This window comes from Cygnus olor, chromosome 9, assembly GCF_009769625.2.
Source record: "Cygnus olor isolate bCygOlo1 chromosome 9, bCygOlo1.pri.v2, whole genome shotgun sequence".
NCBI classification, from domain to species: Eukaryota; Metazoa; Chordata; class Aves; order Anseriformes; family Anatidae; genus Cygnus; species Cygnus olor.
Genome location: NC_049177.1, coordinates 10,322,350 through 10,346,230, shown reverse-complemented (window position 1 = coordinate 10,346,230; position 23,881 = coordinate 10,322,350). Strand labels below are relative to the sequence as shown.

Here is a 23,881-nt window from a genome sequence, read left to right as displayed (position 1 = left end):
CCTCGGGTGGAAGATATCAAGCTGCTGCTTTTCTCTGGTTTTAGATAAAACCAGCAACAGGGGTTGCTGCGGTCTGGTCAACAGCAGCAGGCAGCTGTGGGCAAAGCAGGGCCATCATCAGGGACGCACCACTCCGAACACACAGCCTACAGCTCCTCCATCCCCTCCCTGGGCAGGGCTGGTCGAGTGCTTTCCAAGCACAGGAGTCACAGAGGTTTGATCCCATACTCGACAAGTTTATGTTTTCTGCTCCCCAAAAGCGAGGTACCAGCTTCAGCTGCCCACACATGCTCCAGCCAGCTTGAAGGGAAGCAAGCGAGCCCACCCAGAGCAGGACCGGGAGCGCTTGGGAAGAGCGGGACTGACCTTTGTCCAGCCGGTGAGAAAGCAAGGAACGCCAACAGGGGGGAAAAAAAAACAGGAGCATGGTTTGAGATTTCACACACAAGGGTGGTGGAAGCTTAATGGGCCCAGTGGACACGGTCTCCTAATCAACTGGGATTCCCTTGGAAATGGCAGCCCACAAACGCAGTCAGTCAGCTGAGAAGACAGAGCAGCCGTAAACGTCAGCAGCATCCGCAATTACACTTGTTAGGATAATTTAAAAGGACATGCAGTCTTCATGCCTCGATGGGCACCCACGGGATCGCAGAGGGATTCCCCCAGCAGCTGGGGTCTGCTCACGTGTGGAACGGCATCGGTCCTGCCTACAACAACCTCAACAGCCACGAGCACAAAGGCACTGGTGCAATAAACTTCGCTGAACTAATGCACCAAACCTGTCCCCCTTTCCCTGCCACTCTCCTTCCCCAGAAGACTTATTTTGCCTTACTCCAGGATAGCACTACCTATGAGGGAAGCTCTCAGGATCAAAACATTTATCCTGCATTTCCCTACACGCCACCGCTGCCGTAGAGATTCGGGATGAGTCACTGTCTTGGCCTATGTTCTCCAGAAAAGCTACAAGCTTGCTACAGAAACACGCAGCTCCGAGCCCTAAGTCTGAAATGCCAGCCGTGCTGTCAAGGAGCCCTCACTACAAGAGATGCACCTGGCATCGTCCAGCTCCTATTTACTAGATCTTAGTTTAAAATGTCAGAGGGATTCTGCATGAGCTACGAACACAACGGGCCGCTCAAACGGCAAACAAGCGCCGTTTGTTGGCTCTGGGGTCACTGAGCAGCTTCCCTTCACCCAGCCCCACCTCCTCCCAAATTAAGGATGCAGCCAGGACCTTGGCATTTCCTCCAGACATCACAATTTGGGGGAAAAGCCATCCACCAGAGTCACCAGAGCCCTAACCTATACATCCTGCACAGGGAAGGAGCCAGTGGTGCTTCCCGCAGCCGGACTCACCCCGCGCTGGTTAACGCAGCATCCAACACGCACCCACACGCTGCAGCCCTCGGGAGCGCCGGCCGCCTGCTTTCACAGCTGCTGAACAGCAGCAACAGCAGCGTTCAGGTCCGACACCATCCCCACACCAAATTACAACCAGCTTGAGGATGGAGGAGGGGGAAAATCTCGCACCGGGTGCTTGTTCTGCTTCCCCCGGCCGCTGGAGCCCCAGGGTGCACACGGAGCCCATTCAAAATCCACATTTCTGCAGGTTTTTGGTTTTTTGTTTTTTTTTGTTTTCCTCCAGATCTCTTCAAAACAGCGCCTGGCCGTGCCCCACATCCTCTCCTGAAACGTTTTACTATCAATTTGAGCGGTCTCTAGGTACATGCGTACGCGACAGCTGGTCTGTGGAGTAAATAACAAAGTTAGTTTGCCAAGATTTCCAGACGCACCCCGGTGCTGCTGCTGCTGCTGCCCCGTGGCGGCTCTGCCAGGCCGGGGAGGCACGCTAGGAGCCACACACGCCGGTGCTGCCTGCGGCCAAACCTTCCTGGGGCAGGAATCGCACCTCGGAGGGGCCCCGGCTGCAATTCCCGGCCCCACAAAACCCAGCTGGGGCACGCTTATGGGCGAAGGGAGAAACGCTCTCCCGGTGTCTCTGGGGGTCGGGGGCTCTGTAGCAGAAAAACAAGCTGTGGGACAGCGCTGGCTCGTTGATTAACGGGGTGTGCGGCCAGCGTTTGCTGGTCCTGCTGTAAAAGCAGAGGAGAGTGGGGATGGAAGAGGAGCACAGGGGCAGAGACAGGGGAAGCACAAATAAGAAAGAAAAGCCATCAGCGCAGGGCGTTATATTGCAATCAAATCCACGTACATTCCAGCAGGAGGGAGAAAAACTTCAGCTGCAAGGCTGCTGGTGCTGAGCGTTACACAGCACGGACTGCCGGCCCCCGGGAGGAGAAGAGGAGGAGGAGGAAGCTGAAGGAGGCACTGCTTGGCTCCCGGCCGGCCGCGCACGCTCCTGCCTCCAGCCCAGCCGCCTGCACGAGCGCAAGCTGGGAAAAGGCTGGAGCGGAGCAGGCGGGAGGAGAGCCATCTGCGCGCCGGGAGCCGCGCCAAGGCGCGCTGGGGGATGGATTTTCCACGCACCACCCCCCTTTTCCCGTGCTAGGTCGGCCTCCTCTCCTCCCGCACGGCCGCCGTCACCAGCGGCCAACACCTCGCCGAAACGCTTCGGCAGGAAACGGCGCGGCCACAAAGCAGAGCTTCCCCGCACGGCACTTCCACACCGCACTTCTGGGCTGGGTGTGGAAGCCACCACCAGAGGGGCATCCCCAAATTCTCCCAAACCGAGGTCATCATCCCCCCAGTGCGATGGGGACGGTCCCAATGGGAAGGTCACGGGCGCCAGCATCCGCAGGGCTTCCCCATCCAGGAGGGGCAGGAAGCAGCTCCCGCTGCGGTCACGGGGCCGCTGCCTCCGCTTGGGCTTGAATCCCGCTGGATCCTGCAGCCCTCCTGCAACCTGAAAATCCACCACGCGCGAGAGCAGCTCGGCTCCGCTCCACGCAACGCTAACACCGCTCATTTTTAACGCGGTGCCAGCTGATGATAAACTTCCCCGTAAGCTCATCTCCATACCACCTCTTCTCCTGATGACACTGACCCATCCTCCCTGATTGTGGTTTCCTCGCTGAAATAAATCACCCTAAGTGCACATTGTGCTCCGGGCCTCATTACTGTTCATCACCGCCTGCACGACGGAGCTGTCACATCCCGGCGGGTTCTGTCACCTGGGCAACCCGGGCAGGATGCGGGACGGGGAGACGTGTTGTGGAAGCCCCCGGGAGGACCAGTGTGACCAGAAGCCACTGCCACGCACAGGCAAGCAGGAGACGGGATCATAACACATGAGCACCCAAAAGATGGAAGCCCCAAAGCAGAATGATTTAGCACCACGGCATGCAGCACAGGCGATGGCAAACGCGCCCTGATGGCCAGGAGAGCTGTCCCACAGCGAGAGCTTTCGCTGGGCTGAAACCTCCTCCAGGAGGGCGGCAGAACCCCTCTGCGCCCCTATTTAGGGTGGATCGCACGGGAACGCCGAAGGGAGGACGGAGGCAGGGCTGGGCGCTTCCCAAACCTTTCCCAGCCGCACGTCCTGCCTCCGGCTCCTCCTCGCACGCAGGCGTTCAGACCCCACTAGGTCACCCCAGATCAATCCAAACAGCGTTGCGACCGTACTTCAAGCAGTAAATGAAAAGCTCTGTGCCAAACCCCCGCGAAGACTGCTCGAGCGATAACAATGCAGAGGCATTGTTTGCCTGTCACATTGCTTTCAAAAGCCAAACACTCAAAAAGAGAGAGGGAGCAATTAAAGCTGCCGCTAATCTTATAGCGCCCGCATCAAAAACCTGCCCGCTGTTCCAGCCGAGCAGGCGGCGGTGGGACCAGCGTCTCGCAGCTGGGACGTGACGGGCAGGAGATGCTCACCAGGGAACAGCAGCACCAGAGCACCGTGACCGCATCCCTGCGCCTCGTCGTGGCTGGGAAGAGCGGCTCTTCCTGACACCTGGGGCTGCGCAGAGGTGGAGGTTTCCAGGAGAACAGCTCACAGCAGCTACTTACACCCACGAGCGTGGTCAAGTAGAGGAGGCGCCGCCATCGCCTTCCACACGATGGACGTACCAGCTCTTCCCACGGACGTACCAGCTCTTCCCACCATCCAGGCTTCGCACAAATGCCCCTTCCGCGCCGGTGTTGGCAGAACCGGCGTTTCTGATCCAATGCCTCAGCCCTGGTGGTGGCCACGATGCTGATGGGTTCTGCCGGCACCAGGCGAGCTCCTGCCCCCCTGCCCTGCGTGCTGGGGAGCTCCGCGCTCCCTCAGGCGGACGGAGGACAGGCGACGACGGACACATGGACGCGGCGCGTTCGCACGCGCAGGCACTGGCCGGGGGGGACCGCGTTTCAGAAATAACACAGGCACGCACACAAAAGAGCGCAAGCCATTAATCTAGGCGAACCAAAGGAAATGAAATCATTATGTCTGCAGCTACAGCATCCAGAAGAACAAATTTCCTGCCTGGATAATAAATGGATTCTTTTGTTTCATGTCGGCCCCGGCCACGTGACTGTCTTGGCCTATTCCTCATCCAAAACATCTTGCTGTATAAATACCCAGACGGGCTTGGATTTCAGCTGCTAAAAATATGTTTTAATTATAATAATATATAATAATAATAATAACACAAAAAGCTACACGATCCCCAGCCCCTTTCCTCTTAAACAACCTCTGAAGGCTTTCCAGAGCACAAGCAAGGAAACAAAAAGACCAAAGTTACCAATCACAGCTGCAACTGCTAAAAAAAAGCAGACACAAGGCAGACAAATGACAGCCCCAGGTTGATGCCTGCGATAAATAACCCCTGCCAGAAAAAGAACCGAGGTGTGCACACGGCATTTGAAGCCCCTGTGAGCATCTCATGGTGCAGGACCAAACCCCGCAGGTGATGGGGATTTTGCCTGAGCCACAAGCAGCGCCTTGCAGGTGGCTTTCTGGCACCGTGAGGGCAGGGTATTTTACATTTTTAATCCGAAAGGGAAGGTGAATTCTGATCCTTACAGCTGGCTGCAGGAAGGGCTCTGGGCATCTCCAGGGATGCAGGCTGCTAGGAGAGCTGCGTGCATGACTGGTTTCAGCCATCCCTTCAACCCGCAGCTCCACCAGACCATTCAATTAAAACCATTTGTGCACCTAACTCCGTATTTCAGTTTTGCTTTATGAAAGCAGAGCAAACATTGAAACAAGTTTCAAAACAAAAGAGCATTTGGAATCCAAGCTTGAGAGCGCCTTGTTGCAAAAAGCCTGAATTGCTGAGGTGTTACAAAGAGAGCTCCAGGCACCGAGACGAGCCAGTGAGCTCCACCGAGCCAGCAGCGGGCTCCACGCTCCCCATGGGCACAAGTCCCGACCAAGCCCCGCTCCCAAGATAAAGTGGCCAGAAGAGCCGTCCCCCACAGCCCCAGGAAGGTCTCCGAGCACACACAGCTGCCTCCCCCTTTGATTCTGGATGCTCACCAGGAACCGAGCACACCAACGCCCCGTGGGATGAAATCCCTACGTGGAAAGGCAGACTGTAAGCCTGCTTTGTGCATCACGCTAGCAGAAGCCTTACTTCTTTTCCCTTTGTGGGTCATCTTTAATTTCAATTATATTTGGGATGCTGTGGGAAGTGTCCAAGCATCGCTGCTGCCTCATTTCAATTGCTCATCATTGCTGTTTCTTCAAGGAGGGGAAAAAGAGTCATTGGAAACTAAATATTTACACACCCACGTACACTAATCCCAGCAGATCCAAGGGTGGGAAGCTTATTTAAAAAAACATCCCTAATTACTTTCCCATTTTAAAGGGAATAATCTGGCAATTAGCTAGAAAGCTTTACATCAGTAATCACATATTTCCTAACAAGGAATAACCTGAGCCAGACCTCCATCCCTACGGTGGCATCCAGGCACTCGCTGCCCAGCGGGATGATGGCCACTGGGGACAGGGACACCAAACGGGCACCGAGGGGTTGCCAGCCGCTGGATCACATCCCAGGGAAGCCTCCTTGCTGAAGGACTGGAGACTTTCGGATAGGTGAGAGTTTCACTTAAGGCTCTATCAGCCTATCATTTAGGAAGATAAAACTGCGTTCACTCTGCCGAAGCAAACTATTAAAAGTGGAGGATGTTATCTCAGGTAATAAAGAGCAAGACCTGAGGACCAGCCTGGGAATTCAAGTTTACAACTTGTATCAACTTCATATGCTGTAAAACTTCACCTGGTTTATAAGTTTCTCACCAACTTCATAAAAGATGTTTTATTATTATTGTTTTCTGACTCTCCTGCCTTAATAAAATGCCTCTCCTACTCTGTGTGGGTGTTACATTATAAACATTTGCACTTTGATTCATTCAAGACTTAAGGAAGCTTTCAAGGTAACCTATTAGGAATACTTAAAAGTGTTTCAAAGGCATCACAGTTTCCCTGAAAATTTCAATACTTTAAATAAATAAATAAAAACACACTTTTGCAGTAAACTACCTCCAAAATCCACCAGGCTGGTGATTCAAGCTACAGCATATGGAAGCGACCAAGCCAGCCTGGTGGAGCACGTCCCTGTCACGTTTGGTATGGGGTCATCGGAATTGCTGACACAGGTAGGTTGACACCACAGCCGGACTGGAGATGGGGCAGGAAGCCCTCCAGGAAAGAACGTCTCCCTACCACAACCAGAATCCTGTACAAAAAAGGGATATGGCTTGAAAAAGAAAAAACACCACACAAAGCACCCTTGCTCCTTCCACGCTTCACAGCGGCATGATTGCTTGTATCATCTATACGCACTTAAGGAAGAATTGATGAAAATTTTGGTCACGCTTTGTGAACAGCTCACCACTACCACCTGGAGCACGTCCACCCCCAGTTCTGGGGCTGCTGGTGCAGCATCGTGAGGCGGCCCCAAACACCATGGTGCTCCGGAGATCCCCGCTCCATCACAGCGGCCCCGTGCCTGAGAGCAGCCGGGCTGGCTGAGGAGCGGCAGCTGTTCCCTACCAGGAGGCATCAAAGCCCCGCAGCACGGCTGCTGCTTAATGCGGGATCAAGGACGCGGCCCAGGGAGACGCAAGATGCTCCTCAGCGGCAGCTGGACCAGAAGCAAGCAGATGAGTGTAAAAGCACAGGTTTTCTGTCCCCATTCACACACACACAGGGGCTGGCCAGCCCCATGCACCAAGTCCAGCCCCGATATGTCACTCCTCCGTGCCGGGCAGGGCTCACAAAGGCAGAGCAGGAGGGTGCCCACAGTTGTGTCCTCCTCAAAGCAGCCCTTTTCCTCCGGCCTCTGCCGAAGGCTATTGAAGTTAATGAGTGCTTTTTTGTAGCCTCCAGCAGGCTGGAGAGCAAGCCTTTCAGCTCAGCAGCCTCCTGCCTTGGTAATAACCCAGGTGTGATGCACGGAGGGATAATAAAAGCCAATTTTTAGACAGAGATAGAATATGACTAGCTTGTGATCCTGCAGATTCCGCCAGCCAGCACCCACCAAAGCTAGAGGACCAAGCCTGCCAGAGAAGACAACTCTCTCCTGGACACAGGAGGTTGTGCCAGCCACCGTGCATCGAGTTAGCTCTGCAAGAGTGACCTCGCTGCATGTCACAGCTTCTCTGCTGAAAGCTTGAAGGGCTCAGAAGACTTAGATCCAATCCACACGAACAACTTCATCTCAAGTGGAAAGGCTTGGACAGCAAAGGCCATGCATCTCAGAACCACAGAATCATCCAGGTCAGAAAAGACCTTCAAGATCACCAAGGCCAACCATCAGCCTGACCTGCCAGGTCCCATCACTAAACCACATCCACCTATCTCATAAATACCTCTGGGGTGGGGACTGTCACTTCCCTGGGCAGCCCGTTCCAATGCCTGACTGCCCCTTCCATGAAGAAATTCTACCTCATATCTAATCTAAACCTCCCCGGCGTAATCTCCAGAGAGTTTACTCACCTGCATGAAGCTTATGGACAGCTTCACCAGGCCTGTGGGGTTTTGCTCAGGGGACACCGTGGCTCTGTAGTCCAAGGCTGCCTGCAGCCCATTATTCCCAGCACTGGATGAAGGACACCAAGACCCCTGACACTTCAAAAATAATTAATGCAGGGGCAGAGCAGCCACTCAGCCACAGCTCCTCCGAGCTGCTGCACACCATGGAAGAGCAAAACACACACAGCACCGGGGGTACACAGCATGAGGCAGCTCGAGTGCAGAGGTCTTCTAATGCTTGGAAACATTGCATGAAGTACTTCTGGCAATACAGCCAGCTGTTCTGGTAATCTTGAAAAGCTAAGTTTTGTTCATTTCAAACACATTTGTTTCAAATTAAAAGCACAGCTGATGCCTCACAGAACTCTCTGGAAATATCCCATTGCTCCTTTGTCCATATGCCCGACTTCCAGCACTTCCTCCTCTGCTTCAGACTTACAGAACTGAAGCCATTGCTTCAAGTTTGCCTGATCTCCTCCAGCTCCAAGAGACACTCCCGAGGTTAGACAGCAATGCGAGGTGGATTTAGGGAACCTCCTGGACTTAAGAGCACAGGTCTTATTGTGAGGCCAAGGGCATCAGAAGCCCACTTCCCCAACGGCTGTCTCTAGGACACCAGGGCTCAAGTCCCTCCACAGGCACGTGGCTGTCTTCCAGCACCAGATACCAGGAGGACTTCCCAAGCATCCAGCTCCTCCAAATTGCTCAGCCTCTCACCTGGCCCAAGATATGAATAGCAGTTCTGGTTAGAAAGAGAAAATTAAAAATAAAAAATGCCCAGCAACCTCCTGTGGCCAAACTGGCAGGACCCTGCACCTCTTCCTTTTCCATCCCACCTCAAGTCCAGCACTCTCTTTTCAACTTTTCTGCTGGCTCCTTATCTGCCTGAGGAAGATGTAATTCACACCCTCCCAGCTCCTCTGTGGTGATTTAACTTCTTTTGAACAAAAAGCAATTATTCCCACATCAACAGGATCCTCACGAGGATGTTAATGAGTCGGATCAGCCCCTGTGGCTAGGCCTTGGCTGAAGCAAGTGGAGGCCTCCAGTAATCAAAGCCCTGCATCTGACTGCAAAATAAAAATAAAATACTAAAAAACTCTATAAAACTTCAGTCCTCACCATTCCCCATCCCAATGCCTCCACCTGAGGTGCAGGATTTGGCACCAACAGGAAGGGGGCTGACACAAAACGTGTTTCTGGCAGAGGGGCGTGACTCACACATGGAGGCCCAAGTAAGGAAATAAACAGAAACAGAGCTGGATACAGACACCAAAACCTCAAAGCAACCCAAGGAAGAGTTGGTTGGGTTTGAGTAACCAAAACCTGGGTGTCTGGGACGTCAGCGGTTTGGTTTTGACAGGAACAGGACTCCATAACTGGGAGAAAGCAGGAGTGCAATATTAAACAATTCAAGTTGTGACAAAGCCCCCACCTCAGATGCAAGGAAATGGCCTGAAAGCGAGGATTTCCGCAGCCTCTTGCCTATTCCCAGCAACCACTTTGCCTCACTGCAACATAAATTATAGCTTAATCAGTTCTGAATACCAGCGATGCTGCCTGGATGCCTCCCCAGATATTAAACGCTTCTTTCACTGCGCTAACAAGCACATACCTGAGGCCTTCCTAGTCCCTAATTACTCAGCATAGTTATTTCCAAATCAAAATATATAAGTAAATAAATAAAAAACCTTAATACTTTTTTCACCCTCTACTTCGCAAAGCCCTTGAAAGGAATCTGCCTGCTTATTAACGAATACAAGCAATTCACAATTGTTATCCGAAACCATTCTCTTGGATGGACGGAGCTTGCCATCACCTCTCACCCGCCCCAAAGACATGCAGGGATGCCAGAGGGAACATCCCCCCAAGGAGCATCCCCGAATCCAGCCCTGCTCCTTCCCTTTAGGCTGAAGCTCAAAGCAGCAGTCCTGAAGCAATATGATCATAGAACCATCTAGGTTGGAAAAGACCTTCAAGATCATCAAATCCAACCATCAAGCGGACCTTCCAAGTCTCATTGCTCAAGCACATCCCTCAGGGCCACATCTGCACGTTGCACCCCCCGCCTCCAGGGATGGGGACTCCACCCCTTCCCCAAGAAGCCCATTCCAATGCTTGGACACCCTCTCCACGAAGGAATTCTTCCCCATATCCAATCCAAACCTTCCCTGCTCCTGCTGGAGTGGTGCTGGGGTGCAGGCCCCTTCCCTTTGAACCGTCATCTCCTCCGGCCCAGCAGCAACTCATTACAGGCAGGCCGCGGTAACAGCAATTAGGTCACACCGGGCTGCAGGTTTAGTGGGCAAAACTATAATTATTTAGAAACATCGAGTTTAAATGCCAAAGAGCCTTAATGAAATTGAGCTAATTAACCAATTTCGACTGAATAACTGATTAGTTATAAAGAAAAATAAAATCAATGATCATAGACAACAGCTTTTTTTTTTTTTAACTGGTTGTTTTCTCACAACAACTCTCAGTTGCACAAAAGGAGACCAACAATCCCTGCTAACCAAATATTATTGTAATTAAATATTCAACAGGAAGGCTCTTCAATTATTCAGAGGAGGGACGACACTCGCTATAAGCGGGCTGGGTTTCTCCCTCTGGACCTGGCCGGGGATGCTCACAGGGCACGGCTGCCACCCATCCTGCGGAGCAGGGACCACGCTCTGACTGCCAGGCCAGCGGGTGCCAGGTTTTGCGAGGTTTTCTGGGGTCAGTGGTATTCCCCCAGCAAAGGGCTGGGAGGAAGAGCAGACACACACACCCCGACACACATGGTTATAATTCACTAAGCGGCATTACTGTAGGAAATTACAGTTCAGCTTTTTCAGCAAAGTGTACAGGGATATTTAGATTCACTGTAAGGAAACTGCAGAATCTTTCAGGCCATTTATCACAGCTCTATGAGTCCCAACTTCCACTGAAATGAAACAATAATAAATATTGAGCAGAGCGAGTTAATCTCCGCTGAACGCACTTTAATAATTCAAAAGTTACGAGAAATAAATAGATAAAGCGCAGGGCTTTTGGCTTTTACAAATGCACATCCCATTTTTCTCACCATTTCTCATCATGCGACTTGCTGGAAAAACGCCTGGTGACAGAAAACACCCCAAAAAACACGCCATGGCTGGCAGCCACAGCTCCACAGGCACCCCGGTTCCTACAACACAAGGTCCCTGCATCAGCCCCGCCGCACAGGCTCTGGGTTTCCAGCGCCGCAGCCCAGAACGTGCCACTCCACACCGCAGCAAACATCCCAGCTTAACGTTTTCCTTGTGCAAGTATTCGTGCGTGTAAAGCTCGATGGCTTGAATATTTGCAGAAAGCAAGCAAGGTTAAATTTCAAATCCTAATGAATACTTGGGGAAAACACTTCCCCCCCCCCCCCCCCCCCCCCCAAACTATTTACTCAGCCTCGCCGCGCTGTTAAGTGACCACTCTGCCGCTGCATGTGTTTAGAGAGGACGGAGCGCTGCAGCATCCTCCTGAGGGCACCCCATGAGTCCGCAGCTCCTGAGTTCAGCTGGGTACCAACTGCAGCGCGGGCAGAAACAGCGTAGCCCAGACCTCACATCCTCCACACCTGCCCTTCTACAGCTCCTCCATGGCCTTTCTTTGCATGAGCTGCTCCAAGAGCATCTTCAGCGGCACAGAAATACCAGTGACGGCAGCCCAGCTCACAGGCTTTCCCCCTCCAGTGCTGCTTTTCTGATCTTTCCATCACTACCGGCACTTGTTTTCACCTCTAACAGGCCACTAGAGCACTGTAAGTTATTCAACTTTCAGCACGCTGCGCTGCATTCAGGGAAATTGAAATTCAAAGCCTTAATTAAGGCAAGAAAAAAAAAAGACCTGCATCTTAAGGAAAAAAAGCAAGATGAAATTCAGCCGCAGGAGCAGTGCCAGCGAGATGGGTTTGCTGTGCGCCCGGCGCGTTTGGTGGGAAGTGACGGAGGGCCGCCGAAACTTCGTCCTCCCATCGCCTACATCCCCGAGTCTCGAAGCACGCGGGAAACAGGAAGGCAACCGAGACGAGGAATAATGAGTCAGTGATACCAGCAATTAGTCAAAAAAAGCAGCACAGGCATCTGCGGGCGAGGGCCCGTTTCCCATGACTTAACAAAACGCTCTCCCTCCAGGCTGATGAGATCTGGGCTCACTCGTCATGCCAGCACTCCGGTTCTTCCCCTTAGGTTTCCTTTTTCCAGATTGTGCAAAAAATAAATAAATAAAGGGATGGCTACGGGCTGGCACAGAAGACCAGGGCTTGCAACATCTCGAGACTTAGCTCTGGCTCTGCTCTGGGCACAGCAGCAGGAACAGCCCCCGTGGAGGTGGCTCTCGCCCTGCTCACCGCGGCAGTGTTAGGTGGAAGCAGGGGAAACCCGACTGACGCGAGCACCAGATGTGCATGCCCCGAGCCGAGGAGGGGAGGATGCCCACGGGGCTTACAGGCTGCAGGAACCAGCTCCGGCACATCACCCCGGCACCAAACCCTCGTCCCCGGTCCTCTCCGGGCAGGCAGGCAGGCAGCAGATAAGTGCACGGAGCAGCCAAAGCAGAGCTACGCCAGCTCTCCGGGCTCGCTCCGTGCACAAGGAAGCCGACAGGCAGGCGAGCAGGTAGGCAGACGAACCAGGGCCGGCTCTGTCTCTCGGCTGACCTGCCGACACCCCAAAACCCCTGCAGCCGCAGAGTTACGAGGTGTGCCGCCAGCCTGCCACGCTCCGGGCGATCGCAGCGGGTTCAGCTGACGCCCAGCACGCCAGCGCTCCCCGAGCGATAGCGGGGCACGGAGAGGCAGAGCGCTGGCTCCTGGCACCGCTTCGCTCCCGGGAGCACCCGAAACGCGAAGGGGGAGCAGCCGGGCGCCCGGCGGAACGTGGGCGGCGAAGCCACGCGTGGCAAAGCGCTGCCACGCTGCGAGGATGCTCGGGCACAAGCGGGCGAGCCGGGCGCCGCCAGCCCGCAAGGTGCACGGAGGGCAAGCTGCTGGCAGCGCCGGGGGCACGTCCCAGGGCCGGGTAACGAGGCTCGGGAGGCAGGGACCGAGCGCGGCCGCCCTGCCGCTGCCGGGCTGCGCTCCGCGGGACCCGCGGCGCTCCTCAACAGGTTACGGGGGGCGCGGCACGGCGCGGCGGGCGGCTCGTCCCCCCCGGGACGGCCAGAAGCCGGGGGGAGCTTCCTCAGCGCTTTCTTTTTTTTTCCCCGCACCGAGCACGGCGACGGCGGAGAGGGGGCTCAGCGCCGAGCATCCCGGTGGCTGCTCCCCGATTACCGGGGGAAAGCGGGCACCGGAGCTTCCCCGCCACCACCCCCCGCCGGCAACGGGACAGCGGCCGCCCCGACCCCCGTCCCCCCGCGTCGCCCCCAGCCTCACCTTCCACGGCGGCCGCGGCGGCGGCCAGGCAGAGCAGCGCCACCAGACCCGCAGCCATCGCCCCCCCGGGCCGGCGTCCCCCGCCGCTCCGCCTCGGCCTTCCGCGGGCACCGCGCGGGGCTCCGCAGGCGTCGGGCGCCGCCGGCGGCGGGCGGGCATGGGCGGCGGGAGGCAGCCGGGCCGGGCCGGGCCGGGCCGCGCCGGGCCGGGCCGGGCCGGGCCGCGCCGAGCCGAGCCGCGGGACCGCGCCGCCCGCCCGGCTCACATCGCAGCCGCGAGTGGGACGCGCGGCCACGCCGCCGCCGCACGCCCCCGCCGCCCGCCCGCCGGCCACGCCCCCGCCGCCCGCCCGCCAATCGCCGCGCCCCGCCCGCCGCCCGCCGGCCGCGCCCCCGCCGCGGCCGTCCGAAGGCCGAGGGCGCCCCCCGGCGGTCGGAGGCGGGGCCGCGGGCGGGGAGGGAGTGACGGCGGCGCCGCGTCACGGGGGGGGGGGGGGGGCGTGACGTCACGAGCGGGGGCGTGACGTCGCGAGACGGGCGTGGCGTCACTGGGTGTGACGTCACTTTCGGGGAGTGTGCGGTACTGGAGGCGGCCCCAACCCACGCCGGGACAGGCGGGGAGGAGGTGGGGGAGGGTGCGAGGCACGGGGACGCCTGGGGGAGCGTGGGGAGGAGAGGGGACACGGGGAGGTGCGGGGCAGTCACGGGGAGACACCGGGTAGCCACGGGGAAGACGCAGGGAGCCGTGGGGAAGTCATGGGGGAGACGTGAGACAGCCGTGGGGAGCCATGAGGAAGCCCCGGGGAAGCCCCGACGTAGCCCCGGGGAAGCCCTGAGGAGCCGTGCCTTCTCCTTCCCGGCTGCCCGGCAGCTCCGTGGGGTGGGGCAGACCGGCCCCAGCTCCCTTCCCGGTAAGTCCCGTTGTTTCCCCGTCCTGGAGTTCGTCTCTGGGCACCGACCGGGACAGACGGAGCCCCGGGCAGCTGGGCGCATCGCCGGGCTCACCCCGGGGGCAGTGCACGATGCCCCTGCCCACCTGCCAAGCAGGCACGAGGCCGGCTGATGTGTCTTCCCCAGGCGAGAGCTGGTGGCATTCAAAGAAAGCACAAACAGCAGAATCCTGGCTGGTTCTGAGCCAAGCCTGGCGAGTTGAGAGCCCGAGGGCATTAAAGCCAGGCACAGCCCAGGTATGTGACCGTCCCCTCCCTGCAGATAGTGGGTGCCACCGCCCTGCGGCACCGCTGCCCCGTCCCGCACCCTGGTCGTGCACCTCAGCATTTCCTGGTGCGGCCACACGCATCTTCAGTGCTCGTGGCAGCAGAAAAAAAGAAAAAAAAAAAAAAAACAACACCTTGCCCTGTGCGTTGGTACCACGCCTGGCCAGGTAAGCCAACCTTCCCCGCAAAGGCACTGTCACTTGGGTTCACGGTGCAAAGATCAGCCCGGTGTCAGTGCGTGCTGCTCCTGCTTCCTCCTCCGGCCATACGCTGTCCCGTTCCGCACACAGCAAGGTCTCCTTCGCACCCAACCTGCATGGGGAACATCAGGAGCTTCTGCTCCACCTGGGCAAGGAGGTAACGGCGAGCAGGGCGGGCACGGCAGGCTGCCAAAAAAATCCCCGTTTTGAAGAGCTTTTCCCCTTTGCCGCTCTGGATGGTGTCTGAATGCCGGTTTAGCAGCTTCAGGGCAGGACAGCGGTCTTGGTTTGCTGTCAGCAACAAACTCACTCAGGGCAGAAAAGCACTCCGCGTCTGAGGCAGAGTACTTTTTCCCGAAGCATTAATTGGCGGCACCAGCACCGCGTAATTTGTTACTGGTGGCAGATTTCTGCGTGGCTTCATTTCCTTAAAAGCACGGGAATTAATCAGGTGCTAATGGCAGCACAGGGCTCGCACCATGCGGGCAGGCACCCCACGAGCAGGAGCCGGTGCTCCCCGCAGCCCCGCAGCCCCGCGGATTAATGGACGGGTTTGCACCACTGAGCGCCTGCCCCTCTGCATGCAGGTGCAGGAAACAAATTCGCCTTGTTTGAGCCATGTATGGCAGCATCGAATCGTTTGCCTGCGTTACTAAGAAACTGAGTTGTTGAGCGTTGCCTTTCCCGACTAATTGATGCCCTCGGTGATTGCTGCCGGGGAGGAAGCACGGCGGGCAGCGAGGCGACCCCGTGCACCGCAGCCCTCCGGGGGCAGGTCGGCCACAACAACATGCCCAGGGGTTTGCTCCATCCATCAGCAGGCACTGGCATGGGGCTGGCCTTTCGTAGTATCCCCCCGTTAATTATTTCCTGGGGTGTTTCAAAATATGTATATTTTATCCATATGCGTTTCGTATATGCGTGTATCAGATTTGGGGCTGGGAAGGGGGGAGAGGGGCAGGCTCAGGAAATCAAGGGATGGGGGAAACGCAGCTCTGAGCCCAGCCCCAAGGTCCCGGACAAGCCCCTTCGCCCTGCAGGACACAGGCAGCAGCTCGAGGGGCTTCTCTGGGTGTGGGAAATTCTCCAGTTTTGTACTTTGTAATGGGCCTTGTACAGAAGGCCGTGATCACAGGTCATTTTCTGTCATCAAGCCTCTGCTGAAGCAGGTTAGAAACAACTTGAGCCTCCAAGTCACCGCTGATAACTACTGGCAGTGAATTTCCAGGCTCGGGGCTTGCAGCATTAACATTTAAAAATCACGAGACCCCCAAATACCATGACACCAAGTCTCGTGACCTTTAAGTCAGATGGGTTTAGGTTTCTTTTTGTTTGACTTTCAGTGTCCAAACCGTAAAGGTGATGTATCCAAGCTCACCTCAGTCCAAAAGCACTAGGAGCCCATTTCTCAACTAAAACCCGAGCTGGTGGCTCATTAACTGGTGCAGGGAGCAAGGGGAAGGGGATTGCTTCGCAAACGTGACCTGGAGGGAAGGAAACTGATCAAGTGGGGACACGTGGAGATCAGCACAAGGTCACAGCCAGTCAAGGTGCCCAGGGCTTGGTCAGCCAGAGAGCATCCCATTCAGCTATCACAACTTATTTTTAAGTGGTTCTTTTCAATGCTGATGTGTTGCAGCGACCTTGGGCTTTAAGTCTGTTCGTGAAAGCCTTTGAATCTCAGTTGGAATTAACGTCGGCTTAGGCTGGCCAGAGCCAGCACTGAGCAGGTCCCCAAAGTTTGTCCGGGCAGCCTCACAAAGGAAAGCTCTCGGCAGAGCTAGGAACAGCCTTACACTTTTCATAAGTTAAAAGAAACAAGAGGACTAAAGCTCAAAGACAGAACATTAGAAAATTTCCTAACAGACAGCCCCAAGCCCAGCCGCGTGCTGCACTGAGCCCCTCAGTGCACCATACACACACAGTCCCCATTCCATCCTTTTGCCAAGTTTCCACCTTTGATAGCACGTTTTCCTGAAAAAATCAAAACCGATTTGAGAGAAAACCTTGCATCAGCCTGCATTAATTTGCTCGGCTGAAATCAAACTGTGGAGTCAGGTATTTGATGACTAAGGCACAGCACCGAATTAAAGCCCTTTCCTGCCTTTTTTCTGCATCGCCAAGGTGTGCGTTTTAGATAAAAGTCACGTTTCTGACCGAGGCATTGGCTGCCCAACCCCCTGCCTCACCCTCCCTACGCTTCCCACAGCACAGGGCAGGGCACAGGGCTGGGGCAGACAGGAGAGGGACGGGGCACCGGGAGCTTCATCCTCAGCAACCCGCTCGGCCATCCCGCCCCAGCACAGCTGAGCGAAACCCAACCGTCCCGCCCTCTCTATTTGTACACGCAGATAAATATACATAAGGCAGAGCTGAAAAGACAGAGTCAGCGCCTCTCCGAAGCCCTTCAGATCCTGTTACTGCCAGATCCCCAGCACTCTGCGGCACGCACGCTCTTTGCAACAGCCATCAGCCTGGCATGGTGCGGAGCAGATGGTCATGATGACTTGGCCGGGGGATGCTGTCAGCCCCCAGCTCCTCGCCTCACATGATTTTGCCGTGCCACCTGGGCAGGGCACCACGCCAGGGGGGCGAAGGCAGCGCTCCCTGCCTCGCAGCAGGGTCCTGAGCAGGTCACCAGCCTGCCCTGGGCACCGCCGGTGGCTCACGGTGTCCCTGCCTGCCGCGCGTGGTGGTGATCCCTCTTCAGCACAGGCACCAGGCTGGGGGACGTGGGCAGTCACCAGCAGGGAGAGCAAAGCTGAAGGCAAAGGGACCAGAGCCACCAGCAGGACCTCGTGCAAATAGCCCGAAGCCTCGTTATCACCAAATAATTACCTGTTCTTCTGGTGGTTGCTGATGCAGCCTTGTTTTGCCCTGCTGCCCACAGGTCCCGGGGAGCATCCATTGCTGCTGTTTGTCCCTAAACAGGGGGGGATGAGGCACAGGGGGCAGAAGGCGGCAGAGTGGAGCCAAGGGCAGCACGTCTGTGCCCAGACAGTCCTCCTGCAGCTGGTGGGCACTGGGAAGGAGAATGACCCATGGTCCCTGCGGAGTTGGGGTGGGAGAGCGGAGTCTTGCAAAGAGCCCCAGGGAAGAGACCAGCCATGGGCAGCCCAGTTACTGCAGCATTCATGTGAAGAGCTGCGAGCACGAGCAAGCCCTAAGCACTCTTCTCGCAGCTTCAGAGGGGAGCCAGCGCACATCCATAAAGAGAAAGGCAGCGCAGTGGCTGGGTGAGCGGCCCCAACTTCCTGGCACTCGGGGAATCTTCCTAGATCACGTTACGTTCATGTGTCCTTGGCTCGTCTCTGTACAGTTGAAAAACACTGTAAGGGGAGCCAGCTAATTGAGACAGTTGGTCTTGCAGAGCAAAACCCAGGGAAAAGATTCCTTCCCATTACACTTGATTGCAGACCTGTTGCTTTCACCCAGCCATCCCATTGCTGGCCGCTGCAGCAGCGCTGGGTGCTCACAGTGCGCAGCAGTGCTCGTGGCATGACCTGCTCTGCGGTAGTGCAGGGCATGAAGGGCCTCTGGTCCACAGCGGGGATGTTCCTAGGCACTGCCACGACACAAATAAATAACGATAATAATACTCGGGGGGTCGGTAGCATGCCCTGTCATCTGAGCCAGTGCTGATGGAAAGAGCACGGAGCTGGCTGCCGAAGTGCTGCGAGCGATTTGAATCCGCTGACATTTGGCCACCAATTGGGACAGGCTAGCAGCGGCTTCGGAACGGAGCGCGAAGCTTTCCAACAAGCCAGCGAGCCGTCGGCGTGCTGGCACGTGCACCCACGGCACCCCAGAGTGCTGGGGCAGATGAGCTCCAGACTCAGGGTGCTCAACACCCTTGGGTGCAGCCACCCTTACCATGCCAGCTTCAGGAGCACTTATCAAAACCAATACTTCTAGGGCAATGAAGACGCTTGAACAGGGACCGCTCCTCATTTCCGCAGCTGTACAGTGCCATGGGATTGGGTCTGGTTGGGTCTTCCTTTCCTTGGGAACCCTAAGGTGGATGGGGACGCGGGTCAGGAGAGCAAGAGGTGCCCTCCTGGGCCGCAAGGTGACGGCTGTGTTGTCCTTGCAGGCTGTGCCGCTGCTGCTGGAATGAAGGGGAAGACAAATCCACCGACCTCAGTAAGTCACCTGCGGGAGCTGTGCTGGCAGGAGGTGGGGAGGTGCTGGCACGAAGCGTGAACCTCAGGCACAGCACCAGTGCACGGAGCACACTGCCATCCCTCTTCTGCTCCGGGGTGCTCAGGAAAAAGGAAATCACTTTCGCTGATCTCACTGAAGGGGAGAGGATAAACTCCAAAAGAAATTGTACCAGGGAGCAATACGGGACTGACCCAGCATTGCCTCCCCAGTCCTGTAGTTTCCAAGAAAATTACAGAAACAGTGTACTAATAAATAGCATAAACAATGAGGAAGGGCTTTTGACTGGAACCAATGCCATGGTACCAAAAAGTGCTGCCACCTGCGTGCAGTGCAACACTGCAATCTGAATTTGCTCTCCTCTTCACCTCTCTGAAAAGGTGTAGATACTTTATAGGATGCAACAAAATATTTCTGGGGAAAAAAAAAAAAAAAAAAAAGACAACACTATCTTGCCGGCCAACGCTCCTTTCCCACTGACTTTGGGTGTGCTGAACCCAGGCTCGTCCACTCTTGCCCTTAAACACGAGGCATGCATTTGGTGGGAGCAGCACGGGCACCCTCCCACTGTTCTGGGCAAGGAGAAGCAGAGCTGAGCACAGCCCCAGGGGCTGCAGCCCTCCTGCTCAGGCTCTGCCCCAGAAGCAGAGCCCATCACGCGCCCAGCAGAAAAGCTGCATGAGCAGCACCGTCCTTGCCACCATCTCAATGACACAAATAATGTGCAGCAGAGCTGGCAGGGGACAAATGGTAAATCTCCAGCTAAGAACAATGATAATGAAAGTACAGAAGTGAAAATTCATTACCTGAGTCCACTTGGGAGATGTCCTGAGGGACCCTCTCAGGCTTTCTGGGTTGCTTTAACCCTCTGGGTCTGGCTCCAATACTTGCTCTGATGCGCTGGCGTTGGCTGTGCTTTCTTCCCTTTTTTTGCCACTTCTTTGTCACAAATCTGTCTGCTCCTCACAGCAAGGTGCTGTGCACCTCACCAGGCCCATCTCATCATGCTGATCAATGAATGCTCAGCATCCCCAAACTATGCAAGCAGAAGGAAAAACCTAGTGTGATTTTGGACCAGCAGCTCCAGGAAATAGCCTAACAATGTCTCCTCCTATTTCCAACAGCCCAGGTGGAGGTGAGACCAGCAACAGGACAACCCCAGCAGCCCAGTCCCACAGGTAAGCGCATTCCGTCCCGAACAGCAAAGTCTCCCCTGAGCACTTTTTGTCCCCCGGAGCACAGAGGACACACTTCAGCACTGCCAGTGTTGCTTAGGCTGCCCCAGCATCCTGCCAGCTCTCTGAAAAGTTAGAGATGCCCATCAGAGGCAGCCCATCAGGCCCATCTCCCACCACCTTTTGGAAGGGTGATGGGAACCAGGAGGGTTCCACTTCCTCCTGGTGCTGGCAGAGCAACGTGCCAGTGCAGAAGCCTGCTGGCTTCGACCTAGGGGTCTGGCCAAGCATCTCTTCGGAGGCAGCAGCAAAGTTACCTTCTGGTTCTTGGCCACAATTTGAGTGTACATGTGGAGGGAAGTCCTGCCTCCCCTGGGGCACGTGCTTCCTGCCAGCTTTCTGTCATGCACTGAGGGGGGCATGAGGCTTCCTTTGCATCAGCCCTGGTCCTGGAGGACTCTTATGTAGGGAAATGAGGCCTGACACACCCTAATTAACTTTACCCGCCTCCTGTTGGCTTTGTGGCAGCTCATTCAGTCCTGACAAGCACTAGGCTCTTACCTCAGGGGCACTTGGGATCGTGTTTGGTAGGCGCGGTTCAGAGAAGGGCCCACTGAAACAACGGGATGACTCCGAACGCAGGCGTCTCAGCACAGCTGCACTGCTTGGCCCCTGCTGCCGACACCGCTGGTGTCCCACCAGCAGCAGACATGCACAGACCATCTCAAACACAAGAGACAGTTTCCTTGGCAGTTTCCCTAAGTCACCAGTATACTGCTTCTGTTGCCAACTCTGTCATCGGATCATCCCATAGCTTATTCCAGGACTATGCTGTAGAGCATCCAGCTCTTCCCATGGCATCCTGGACTCTTGGGTTGGGAAGAATAAGCCCAATGAGAACTTTCGTGATCTTGCCTCTAAATGACCATTTGGATCCTTTAGCTCTAGCTCCAGGTGACCATGACCAGATGCCCATCTGCAGACAGTGTTTCTGAGGAACCCAGTGTTCCCAGTGCCCAGCCCCACTCTTATGGTGTCTCAGGAAGGATGGTTCGGTCACCCCAGGCTCATTGTCACTCCAGGAGAGTCCATTACTACCACATCCACTTTCACACAAACATCAGTAATGAGTTGCATGTATTTTTTTCCAAATATGTTTTCCAGTTGTTTGTCATCTGGTAGAAATTGATAGAAAATACCAGGGTAATTGGGCAGAGGAGATAATTCATGTGTGCTACAGCTCAGCATGAAAAAGGAGGTTGTTCATCACTGCAGCAGAGAGATGTTGATAAAACACAAAAGATGATGCTTGGTCTAGCAAAGTACCTTCTGTGTCTCCCAGGAAGTGACATGCTGCCTATTTAATTAGAAAGGTCAAGGCTCTCTCCTGAATAAACCAGAAATAGCCTTCTGGGGAAAAATAATAATAATAATAATAATAAACCTGCCTGGGTATTATGGAGGATATTAGGAAAAAATTAGCTATAAAATCTCCACCAGACAAGAGCCACAGTTTCTGAGAAGGGGGTGTTGAGAAAACCATTCTGCTCGGGGGAGAGTCCCCCTTCACGTTTAATGCTACTAATGTAAGCAGATATTCCGAGCTTTTTCCCCCCTTTCTTCACCTATGTCTCTTAAAACATATGTAACCATATCGCCTACCTCGGGTGTACCTTGAGCCATATGTTAACCCAGCTTGTCCAGGGGCAATGTTAAATCAGTGGTTAGCAATAAAGCATGTGGCCCCATGGCATGGCTGATGCATAATTCAGGTTACCAGGACACCTTGAGGTGCAATCCCCAAGTCCCAAATGGGGATTAAAGGACAGACTGCCTCAGAAAGGCTGAACGGGCCATTTCGGGAGCTGGTCCCATGGTGACTGGGAGGGGAAAAAACCTCTCCAGGGACCAGCAGTGGCCAGGAGAGCTCGCTGGCCTCCACGTGATGTCAGATGGATGGGGTCCATCACAGGTCCTCCGTCTGCCCTCAAAGGAGGAGTTGTTTGGAGATTTTAAGGGGATCAGTGCTTTAATGATGGTCCTCAGCCCAGCCAGGATCGCTCTGCCCCTCTAGAAAAGCCAGCAACAAAAAGCAAGCCGAGCAGCACACTGAAGGTCAGCAGATCCATGCTCTGACACAAGGCAGCACAGCTCCCAGTGCTGCAAGATGTTCTGCTCACAGCCCTTCAGCAGCTCCGTGTGCCCTGCTCTTGCTCAGACAGAGCAGCATCCAGCTGCCGCAGCGTGAGGAGACGGGAAGCCATCTGCAGAAGGGACCCAAAATGTCAAGGCTGGGGATGGCAAGGTGAGGGAACACAGCCACGCTTACAGGTCTCTGCCGCAGAACACAAATGTTGGTATTTTTTGCTTGTTTAAAAAAGAAAGAAAAAAAAATAACAGCCTTAGGTTAGCTCATGTGCTGGTGCCTCCCTGTGCTGGGGACAAGGGCAGGGTGTCCGTGCAGTGCCACATGTCCCACTGGAGGGAGATGGACCGTGCTGTGCCATAGCAATAGCCTGGGACCAACCTGTCTTGGCTTTTATGGACCAGCAACACCATCCGAGATGCCTCCTGCTACCAGAAACACATGTTCTCTCACGTGTTCTCACACTGAGAAAGGAGGCAAGTAGACCCTAGGTCCAAAGCATCATCCCCGTGGTGTTTCTTCCTTGGGGGCTGTGGCACCCGCTTCACATCTGCGCACACCACCCAGCCTCATCATCCTGCTGTGACCTAAATTCATCCTGACCCCCCTCGATGGGACCCTCCCAGCCACTCGTTAGCCTCCTGTCTGTGTGGATACCAGGAAACCGAGCACGGGGGTTTATGGTTCAGTGGAAAGTTCTGCTGCTGTCTTAAATCATAAAGCACAGCTGCTGACACAGCAGAAGCTGCAAAGCGAACAGAGCATTTGTGCAATCTGTGGTTTGGAGGCTGCCGGGAGGAGAATAAGCACAGTGTCTTGCAGCTCTGTTGGAGGGAGAAGGAAAGGACAGGCCAGAAGAGTAGATTAAAACTCATCAGAATGCCACTGTAACACCTGGTGCAACACGAACACAGCCTGGCGCTTCAAAGTTAGCCCACAATTGAGAAAAAATGGCAGCTGAGATTCAATGGCTGCAAATGCAAAGCAATGTGTGGGGAAAAACAAAAAACTAACAACAGACACCAAATATATATGCACACGCACAGACTAACGAGCTCTAAATGAGCTATTCTGAGCTGGGAGATGGATCTTGGGCATCTTTGTGGAGAGGGCTGTGCAAACATCGCCTTGGTGGTGCCTTGTACACTTTGCTTTCTTCTCATGCCAGCCTCGGGCCTCTGCCAGAGGCCTCTGTGAGGGACCAGGCCCGACCTAGAGGCCCTTTGGGGCTGGCCCACCACAGTTGCCCTACCCCTGCCGGGGGGCCTCACGTCCCCAGGCTTCACATGGAGCTGGTGACGGCCGAGGGGACGCAGTGCCTGGGGGCAGCCCACTCCCAGGGGTGAGCAGGCCAAGCTCCTCCGGAGACCATGCCCCGAGCAGAAGGGCCACCCTCACGCTTCTTCTGGCCATGGTCATCTGCAGTGGCCTCTGTTAAGCTCAAATGAACATAAAAGACCCTCAAACATCTTCGGTCTTCCCACCGCCCCTTCTGCACAGCCGCCAGACACGCCAGCCGCAAAACGCCTGCGGAAGAGTTAAAGCGCTTTCCTCAGCGAGGCAGCCTGCAATCTTCTTCTCCACCCAATGGGACTCAAATAACCTAATTCTTGTTCTACATTTGTATGGGCTTTCCTTCCCCCAGATCACCCCTGGAGAAATGACAGCTA

General features: G+C 55.3%; 1 protein-coding gene and 1 long non-coding RNA gene across 5 annotated transcripts in view; both read right to left on the bottom strand.

The window, feature by feature from the left end:
• Positions 1-13,469, bottom strand: part of EPHB1 (EPH receptor B1) — a 52,101-nt gene extending 38,632 nt beyond the window's left edge. For 2 of the 4 annotated variants that reach the window (XR_005822419.1, XM_040566879.1), the window contains exon 1: positions 13,314-13,465. Coding sequence is in view for 2 of the 4 variants with exons in the window: in XM_040566879.1 (XP_040422813.1) it covers positions 13,314-13,371 (58 nt within the window). In the remaining 2 variants the exon portion in view is untranslated. Of the gene's footprint in view, positions 1-3,004; positions 3,024-13,313 lie in introns of those variants that run through there. The other 2 variants (XR_005822420.1, XM_040566880.1) reach the window with 2 other exon arrangements.
• A 1,440-nt stretch (positions 13,470-14,909) lies between these two features.
• Positions 14,910-20,484, bottom strand: LOC121074734. Its single transcript, XR_005822508.1, has 3 exons — positions 20,383-20,484; positions 19,697-19,926; positions 14,910-19,025 (listed from the first exon to the last, which is right to left on the bottom strand). It is a non-coding gene; the product is annotated as an uncharacterized LOC121074734 (long non-coding RNA).
• Between the last annotated feature and the right edge of the window lie 3,397 nt (positions 20,485-23,881).